General features: G+C 34.6%; 1 protein-coding gene across 1 annotated transcript; it reads right to left on the bottom strand.

The window, feature by feature from the left end:
- Positions 1-5,469: 5,469 nt before the first annotated feature.
- Positions 5,470-5,661, bottom strand: LOC118552227 (keratin-associated protein 19-7-like). Its single transcript, XM_036118555.2, has one exon. It carries the CDS (start codon positions 5,659-5,661, stop codon positions 5,470-5,472), a length of 192 nt encoding a protein of 63 aa, XP_035974448.1.
- Between the last annotated feature and the right edge of the window lie 4,212 nt (positions 5,662-9,873).

The raw sequence follows: 9,873 nt of genomic DNA, 5'->3' as shown, positions 1-9,873 counted from the left end.
GCTTCTCCCTCTCCCTCTGCCGCTCCCCCTGCTTGTGCTTGCTCTATCTCTCTCTCTCTGTCAAATAAATAAATATATTTTTTTAATGCAGAATATATCTCCTCTTTATTTTTACATTCACTCTTTCCTCTCATTTCATCACCCATATATCTAACATCATATTCAATCTCTCTTTTTAAATTAATAGACCATTTTTAGTACACTTTTAAGTTTACAGAAAAATTGAGCAAAAAATACAGAGTTTCTATACCCTCCACACACACACACACATGCACTTCCCCTTATTATTAAACATTTGAGTTAGTATGGTATATTAGTTACAATTAATGAACCAATATTTATATGTTATTATTAGTTAAAGTTTATAGTTTAGGGTTCTTATTCTATGGGTTTTAACAAATGCATAATTTCATGTACCACCATTAAACCCCCCCAAAATCCTCTGTGCTCCACCCACTCTTCCCTCCCCCCAAACTCTTGCAACCACTAATCTTGCTGTCTTCATAGTTTCACCTTTGCCAGAATGTCATAGTTGGAATTACACAGTATGTAGCTTTTTCCCATTAACTTCTTTCACTTAGCAATAAGCTTTCGTGATTCCTCCACATCCTTTGCGGCTTGATAGCTCATTTATTTTTATCACTGGATAATATTCCATTGTCTGGAGGTGCCACAGTGTGTTTATCCATTCCCCTATTGAAGGAATCTTGATTGCTTCCAAGTTTGGGCAATAAAGAATAAAACTTCTATAAACGTCGGTGTTCAGGTCTTTGTGTGGACATGTTTTCAACTCATTTGGGTAAAACCAGGGAGAGTTATTGCTGGGTCTTATGCATAAGACTATGTTTAGCTTTGTACAAAACTGGCAGACTGTCTTCCAAAGTGGCTGTGCCATTTTGCATTTGATCAGCAATAAGTGCGAGTTGCTGTTGCTCCACAACCATGTCAGCATTTGTTGTTGTCAGTGTTTTGAATTTTAGCCATTTTAATAGGTATGTTACAACTTTTTTTAGAATATCATCGAGGCTGTGTCACCCATTAACCAGTAGGCTACGGCAGCTAGATCAAATTGTAAAGTTTCTCTTTGCTACCCATCAATTTTCACTCAGCCCACAGTCAATCCATTTTCTTTCCACTTGTATTCCTTTTGCCTATTCCGTGCTCTTTTTTTCTTTTCTTTTCTTCTCAGGAAATACCGTCCTACTCTCTACTAACAAATATGTGTTGTTAAGTTCTCAGGGTCAAAAAGATAATCCAAACCCAAGGGCTCTGTCAAATTCAGTAAGATTTCATTATACGTTGGAAATGCCTTCAGAATCTCCAAAATGTGGATTATAATGTTAAAAGATAAAGAGTGGGGAAAAAAATTGAAGGTAAAAGTCACTCAGCTAATTCTAAGAAGTTAGTCACTTACTGTCAAAGCTGACCCAAACCTGGTTAAGTTCTTCCAATGCTGCCCTTAATTTTAGGCTTGAATCTTTAAGTTCTTTAGAATTTTATAGGACCTCAAATATAGTGTTCAGGTTTTCTTCGTTTTTTTAATTTAATTTTATTTATTTATGTGTCAGAGAGAGAGATAGAGCACAAGCAGGAGGAGAAGCAAGCAGAGAGAGAAGCAGGCTCCCCGCTGAGCAAGGAGCCCAATGCAGGACTGGATCCCAGGACCCTGGGATCATGACCTGAGCCAAAGGCAGATGTTTAACCGACTGAGCCACCCAGGCATCTCAGGTTTTCTCTGTTTTATAAGTAATTTTCAAGCAGTGCAATTTCCAGTTGGATTTTATTACTTTTTAAAATATCTACCATGTAATAGAAACACAAACAATAAGTGCTGAAAGGACGAATGAATTCTAAGGTCTGTAAAAATAAGCACCACGTTTCTCACAGGTATGGATAACAATTCTGGCTGCATGTAAACAATAAAGATTTAAAAAAGGAATAAGCTCAAAAGGCTTTCTGACTTTAGAGGAATGTATAACCATCATATCATTTGGGTTGGTTCTTTTTTTTCAAGTATAATAATGAATTCTATCTTATATATAAATTTAGGCATAAAATTTGATGAATTCTTGCAAATATGCATTCACTGCCTATACCAAGCATACCTTAATGCCTAAAATGTCTCTATTGTTCCTTTTTGGTCAACATCACTCTATAGAAATAACCATCCTTCTAGATTTTGACAACAGCTTCAGTAGACCTTATCAATAATTTTCCAGAATGGGGAGGGGGGTGTGCCTGGATGGCTCAGTCGGTTGAGCAGCCAGCTCTTTGTTTTGGCTCAGGTTGTGATCTCATGGGTTATGATCTCATGGGTTATGAGATGGAGCCTGGCTTGATTATAGGGCCCCATGCTCATCAGGGAGTCTGCTTGAATATTCTCTCCCTCTGCAACTCCCCCTGTGCATGCTCTTTCTCTCTCTCAAATAAATAAATAAATCTTTAAAAAAATATATTAATAGTTTTCCAAAATGGTTGTTAGATTTGCAGTCCCACCAGCAACGTAAGAGTTTCGGGTGCTCTACATCTTTGACAATACTTGTTATTTTCAGACTTAATTTGATCATTCTTACGGACATGTGATAATATTGGAGTATTGTTTTAATTTGTTTTTTACCTGAGAAGTAATGATATTGGGCTCCATTATATATATGCCTGTTGATCAATTAGATATCCTCTTTTTTGAAGTGTCTTTTCAAGTATCTTGTTCATTTTTAGTTCAATTTTTAATATTTTAGTATTGATTTGTAGGAGCTCTTTATATACTTGAATACTGGTATTTTGTCAGATCTGTGTTCTGGAAATATTTTCTTCCTGTATATGCCTTATTTTTTTTCACTTTAAAATGGTGTCTATATATGAGCAGAACTTCTTAATATAATGAATGGGCCTGATTCATTAATTTAGAAAAAATTTTATGTTTAATGCTTTTTCTTTTTTTTTTTTAAGATTTTATTTGTTTATTTGAGAGAGAGAATGAGATAGAGAGAGCATGAGAGGGGGGAGGGTCAGAGGGAGAAGGAGACTCCCCGCTGAGCAGGGAGCCTGATGCAGGACTTGATCGGAGGACTCCAGGATCATGACCTGAACCGAAGGCAGTCGCTTAACCAACTGAGCCACCCAGGTGCCTGTTTAATGCTTTTTCTTATCTTAATTAAGATATTCTTGGCTGCCTCACATCTTATTCCTTAATTTCCTTGTCTGCTCTTTTCAGAATTTGCTCTATTTTAATTGTTCATCCTAAATTAAAAAACAGTTGTTAATTTGAATATTTCATTCTCATTAAGTCAACAGGAAGCCATAAAAACACAAATAAATCAAACAGGTTTAATGATGTCACACTCAGCCTATTTAACTCTGACAGATCCTCTCTCAGTTGTGCAGCTGACGATCTTATGATGGATTTTCTCTGAACTAGGTGACTGCTTTTCCTGGAAGGAAATGTGTTCTGGAGCTCTTCTCTTAATTCCAACATGAATCAATACAATCTAACAATAAGAGGTATACTAACATGCTAAAACTGCATTATACTAAGAGTGCTAATTTCTCTAATTAGTTATATTGATTATTTTCCTTAGATATATAAAGTTTTTCCTCAGACTATGATGCTATTTTCCAGTTAGTGAGTAAAATAGTTTTATGTGAAATTATGTTTTACTCATTGAAACTAAAGAGTACAGTCCTCTAAAGGTGATACTAAAATATCTTTACCTTGATCTATTCACAGTGAAGCTACGACACTTCTCCTGAATTGACTGAAAGGACACGATCCGGCTGAGCAAATTCATCCATGCAATCAGTAAACAAATCTGAGATTTTCAAATGCATTATAAGTTTTTAAAGTAGAGTTTAGATTTAGCCCTATTATTAGTTATTTTTACTCAGATACAGCTAAATTAGATATTAGTAGTTCAAGGTTTTACATCAGAGTATTTACAAATCAAAATAAATAGATGTGGTCAATCAGCTGTGATAATTAAGCTCTTCAAAGATGCATGACCAGAGCAAGATGTTTTATTTGAGAGCACTGAAGAAGGGAAGTCTGAAATCAGTGTGGTAGTAGGCATGGTGAAGTAGATGCCTGGTCTTCAGTAAAACCTGTTCCAGTCTTAGGCTCTATTTCTTATGCCATTCTTTTTTTTTTTTTTTTTTTATTTGAGACAGAATGAGAGAGAGAGAGAGCACATGAGAGGGGGGAGGGTCAGAGGGAGAAGCAGGCTCCCTGCCGAGCAGGGAGCCCGATGCGGGACTCGATCCAGGGACTCCAGGATCATGACCTGAGCCGAAGGCAGTAGCTTAACCAACTGAGCCACCCAGGCGCCCTCTTATGCCATTCTTGATCCTTTGCAATTCATTTCACTTTTTGGGGTCCTTTCCCATCCAAGATGGCAATACCGTAAGCTTTACAGGACCCCTGCCAGCTTCATAATTCTACTGGTTTTATTGTATTTGGTTTAACTCAAACAGAAAATATTCACTTTTGTTTTACTACCTAAATATATAAAACTGGGGGGAGGGAATGATGATATTTTATTCTGTATTTTTCATAGGCAAATATTTATTTGAAGTACTAACATGAAATGCTCACTCTTCGAAGGCCAGCATTACAAGACACTTGTTACAATGTATAAAGCTCCAGGTCAGCCATAGCCTTAATACCGATTACTTCACAAGTGATGACAGTGATTTTTAAATTTCTATGATGAATAGCAAAATATTTCAGTGTGCTGACAATATTGAAGAACTACGCCATGTCCCATCATGGAGGACCATGGGGAAAATATGATAGAGTTTCACACAAAAAATGTTTATTTTCACTATATATTTAGAGATATATTTTATTCTATCACTATTTTTTCTTATTACTAAAATGGCTAAATAAAAATAAATTTTGAACAAAACAGAAAAGTACTTATTCTTCATGTCGGACTCACTTCAGATATGAAAATATGTAAAGTTAGTTCATTACTAAATTCATATACCAATGTTATTTAACTAAAAGCATTGAATAAGATTTTTCTGGTGTTCAGAGGAAAAAATCTTCATTTCAACTGAACGTTATGGTTTACATATATCTATCTAGCCATATGGGTGTGTGTTTATATCTCTCCTATGATTTTGGCTTTTCATGGAGTAATTTATTTTCTTCACTGCCAATTGGGTGCAGTTACAAATAATCACTTTGATATGTTGAGTTTCATAAAAAAATGAAAGCCATGTATGCTGTTTTAACTTAGGATAATTTATTGCAAAAGGAACAGAGAAATCCCACAATTATAAAAGCAGAAATAAAAGACACCAGGAGACATGAAAGAGACCATTATAAAATGATAAATATTCTTAAAGTCTTAGATGCCAAAAGTTTTCCATCTTGGCTTGGCCCTGGATGATCTTGTTTGGTTTAGTTATTGTAGTCAAATTTAAATAATCTTTTTGTGGCCTCAGACGTTGGGCTTCTGGGGCAGGATTTCAGTAGAAGCCACAGAATCCATATCTTCCATAGCAAGATGGGCGGCAGCAGCCGTATCTGTAGCCGCCCCAACCCCAGCCACAGCCCCGTCTGCGGAAGCTGCCACATCCCCAACCACAGCCACAGCCCAGGCCACCAAAACCTCCACAGCCGTAGCCCAGGCCTCCGTAGTAGTTGCTGTAGTAGCTCATGGCGTCAGGTGTGATGAGTTTGGTTTGCTGTTGAAGGCAAGGTCCTGAGTGTGAATATCAGCATGTATAGAGGGATGTTTATATACCTATGATATATAGGCAGAACATATGATAATCACATGTATACTCTTCCTTTGTGTCATGCTGCATATTACCTGTAATGTTGTAACTCATTATTCTCCTGTCTCCTGACACAGGGAGAGGCCCTCATTCCCATTAAAACACCTCGGTTTACTTACCTTCTTATTTAGAACGTCCTTGAACCTGTTGTTTGGCTTTTATGGGAAGAAATGGCTGCCTCTTTAAATTTTGTACATTCCAAACCCTAAATTGAATTGTTTATTACCAAATATATTACATCGTTTACATTTGATGACATTCCTTTTATATTTAAACATTTTCTCTGTTCAGTCATCTCCCAAGTGGATAATTCCATATCCAGCTAAATTCACAGATATTTGTTCAATTTACAGCTGTTAAATCAATATTTTTCAAAAAGCAAATTTATTTATGAAGGTGAAGACTGAAGAAAGTGCCTCTGTTCAGAAAACATTTTTAAAAAGAAAGTGCAGTTGATTTTTAGAATTTTAATTATAATACCTTTATAATATTTTTGCTTTAAACACTAGCTTCAGAACTTTTTGGTTGCAAAACATGGAATAATTAATTTCAGAAATTGAGTGCATAAGATCCATCTCAAAGACAGGCTTATCAGAGTAGAAGTTCAATTTCCATTTCAAATCCTAAAAACCTCCTCCATAACGATTCTCTTCGAAGTTTTACTAAAATTGCAGATTTCATCTGCCCCTATGTTTTTGTACATGCCATTTTCTTCCTTTCTTTACCCTTCTTTAGTAATCCATGTAAGACTTCTATTGTCATTCTCGTCCTGGCTTTTATTCTTCTTCCCTTCCTCTCAAAACCTACTAGGAGCTACCAGGTAAAATTTTCAAGTTGACAATATTTCCCCTCACCCCTTCTATTGGCTTATTCTAGTAAATACTTCTTTCTATCTCCTCTTTATATCTACCTAATATGTTTCCCTTTGTTTATATAATCTATTCTTTATCCATTTATTCTCAGGCAATTTCTAACTACTCTCTACTACCTTGTTAATTGCTCAGTAAGGTCTCATTCAAAAAAAAAAATACAATAACTCAGGGTTTTCAGAATTTTAAAAGTATCTTAAAATTAGGGGTATCTTCAAAATTTTCAAAATGAAGACACAATGGTGAAATGACAGAACCAAGAAATATGTGAGAACATCTGGCTTGGACTTCATAGAATCCCTCCATTAACTTGGTTGACTTAGTCAACTATGTCCAAGGTTGGCTCAAGTCTCTTGACTTGGGTCATTAAAAAATTTAATTTACATAATTTTTTAAAAAGATTTATTTATTTGAGAGAGAGGGAGAGAGCATGGGGGGAGGAGCAAAGGGAGAGGGAGAGGATACCAAGCAGACTCCCACAGAGTATGGAGCCCAATTCAGGACTCAGTCACAGAACCCTGAGATTATGACTTAAACCAAAATCAAGAGTCAGCCACTCAACCAACTGAGCCATGCAGGAGCCCCTTAATTTATGTGATTTTGAATATACAGTTGAGTTTTTATGAGATTCCCAAGTATTTTATCAAAGGTAAATTTCCTCAAATGTTTTAATCCTAAACAGCAGAATAGGGAATTAAACACTGTTTATAGAACTAATGAAGAAATTATAAGTAAATTAATAGTAGCTATCATGTGCAACTGACTCCACCTGAGCAAGCTATCTTTTTAAAGCCAAAATATGGTTTGATAGGTTGTAACCCAACATATCCCAAGTTTCTTTTATCCTAATATTATTTCATTATTTCTCACCCTAAACTAGAAATAATTGATAAGCTGAATTTTTCATTCTCAGTAAGTCCTTTCAAATACATAGAACCATAAATAACTCAGACTAGAATAAGGATATCACCTTTTGTCCATATAACTCAGCCGCATCATGTGAGACTGATTAATGGCTAATTTTCGTTCATTTGGATTTGAAAGAGATGTATCCACCTGAGATAGAGCACTAAACAACAAAAATGAAAAACCTCAATAGTCAAATAAATAAAAATAGTTTCAAGGAATAAAATGTGATAGTTTTACACAAGACCAATTTTATTGCTAATGAGCAGCAAAATATCAATACTAAAGTATTATAAAATACATAGAAAAAATATTTGTCTTTTTTTTCCTAAGTGAAAAAATTATCAAAATGAAAGTATCCATTAGAAAATGAAGAATATATATTTTTTTGTAGAAGTATTTTTTTATGTTCAGTTGCCGGACCCAAAGTAGATTATTTTATTATTCTTTTCACTTTTAGGAAGTTTCCTTTGAAATACATGTTAAATAACACTATGATAATGGGTAGGAAAGAAGAAAATGTGGTTTCACTTGGGATAAATAATAGTCTTTACATATCAATAAAGGAAACTTTTGTTACAAATTCCAAAAGTTGTCCTGTAACTCAGACACAAATCAATAAAATATGAAGTTGTAGGTCACAAAAATACACTATATTATACTAGGAATGTCACATATGTTCTTTTTCTCATTCTAATTATATTGATAATTCTTTTTCTTTGTAACTTTGTAACACCTTCCTCAGGCTGCAAAGGTACTGACGTGTGTGAGAATAGAATAATTTCAAATGAAATTTAGTTATAGGAGTCAAAGTTCTTTAAAAACTTGACCAAACTATATCCCCGATGTCCTCACCTGTGAAAGTACAACATTTGATAGGACAAGTGACAGGAGTTGGCTGATTTTTTTTTTTCTATCTTCAGGTTGTATAAACAAATCCAAATCTTTGTAACAAAAAGCCATGATGAGGATTGAGTTTTAACACTATTCATTCTTCATTTGCCTTGAAGTACAACTAAATTAGAAATTGAGAAGAGATTATATACAATAAAATAAAATTTTCACGATAAAAATGTAAAAAAAAACCACACACAATGAAAGGTAGTTAATCTAACAGAGGGAACTATTCCCCATAAACTCAGCTATAGAATTGTAACTATTCATGGAAATAAGACAAGAACTTTACAGATGGTATCAAATTTGTAAATATATAATGAAAAAGAATTGGCATGATGGGGTAGATCACCAGGCTTCAGTGAACTGGTTTCTGATCTTGGTTCTGACACTTGTGGTGTTTGTGACTCCAGGCATCACTTAACCATCTGGAGTTTCGGCACCTGTATGATATAAGGGGCAGCACAGTACAATCTTTAATTCTAGGTCAGCTCTCACTTCTGCGGTGGTCCTTGTATTATTGGATTTCACCAACGCAAATGCAACAAAAACTTTATTTTGTTCCATTACCTGAATATGCCATTCAAATTTAAAAAGGCAATATATTTTTATTACATCTTTTACATACTCTATTATGTAAAATACAAACAATAACGTGCTTGCTTTTGATGAGTGGTAATTGATTGGAAAACTACCTTAAAAAAATCCTTTGGATGAATGATGATTCTCATCAAGTAAATCTACAGAGTGATATATTTCCTGGTTGTATCTAGGTGTTTACATTTCATTTACAGTTGCAAAAGCCTTGAATGCCATGAAGATGATGATGATGAAAGTAAAAAAGAAGAATATCTGGGCACCTGAATGGCTCAGTCAGTTGAGCATCTAACTCTTGATTTCAGCTCAGGTCATGATCTCAGTGTCATGGGATTGAGCCCCATGTTCGTCTCCATGCTCAGCATGGAGTCTGCTTGAGATGCTCTCTCTCCTTCCCTCTGCTCCTCCCTACACTTGCACTCTGTCTAAATAAATAAAATCTTAAAAAAAAGAATATCACTGCATGCTACAGAGGAACGGTGATATGATAAAAATCTAAACCAATTATATCCTTAATACTTCGTATATTTTAATTAACTAATTTGAAGTATTTTAATATATTTATAAAATAATTATTTTCATGAGAATGCCAAGTAGAAGAAATAGAGAAAAATATTATATATAATCAAAAAATTCATTTAAAAAAACACTTTCTTTTCCTAGAAGTTCAGAGAAATATTTTGATCTATCACTCTTCTTTTCTTACCATGAAAGAACTAAGGAAGGACACATTTTGAAAGAAGGATGAATTATTTTTCATTTTGGACTGCATTGGTAAATGGAATTGTATAAAATGTTAAACATGTAAATTATTTTTATTTGTTGC

This window comes from Halichoerus grypus, chromosome 1 (assembly GCF_964656455.1).
Source record: "Halichoerus grypus chromosome 1, mHalGry1.hap1.1, whole genome shotgun sequence".
NCBI classification, from domain to species: Eukaryota; Metazoa; Chordata; class Mammalia; order Carnivora; family Phocidae; genus Halichoerus; species Halichoerus grypus.
The sequence above is the reverse complement of the archived record's forward strand: the minus strand, read 5'-3'. Positions and strand labels throughout refer to the sequence as shown.

What these genes read in the sequence shown, in the direction of transcription:
- LOC118552227 (XM_036118555.2), bottom strand. Translation starts at nt 5,661, where the DNA reads ATGAGCTACTACAGCAACTACTACGGAGGCCTGGGCTACGGCTGTGGA.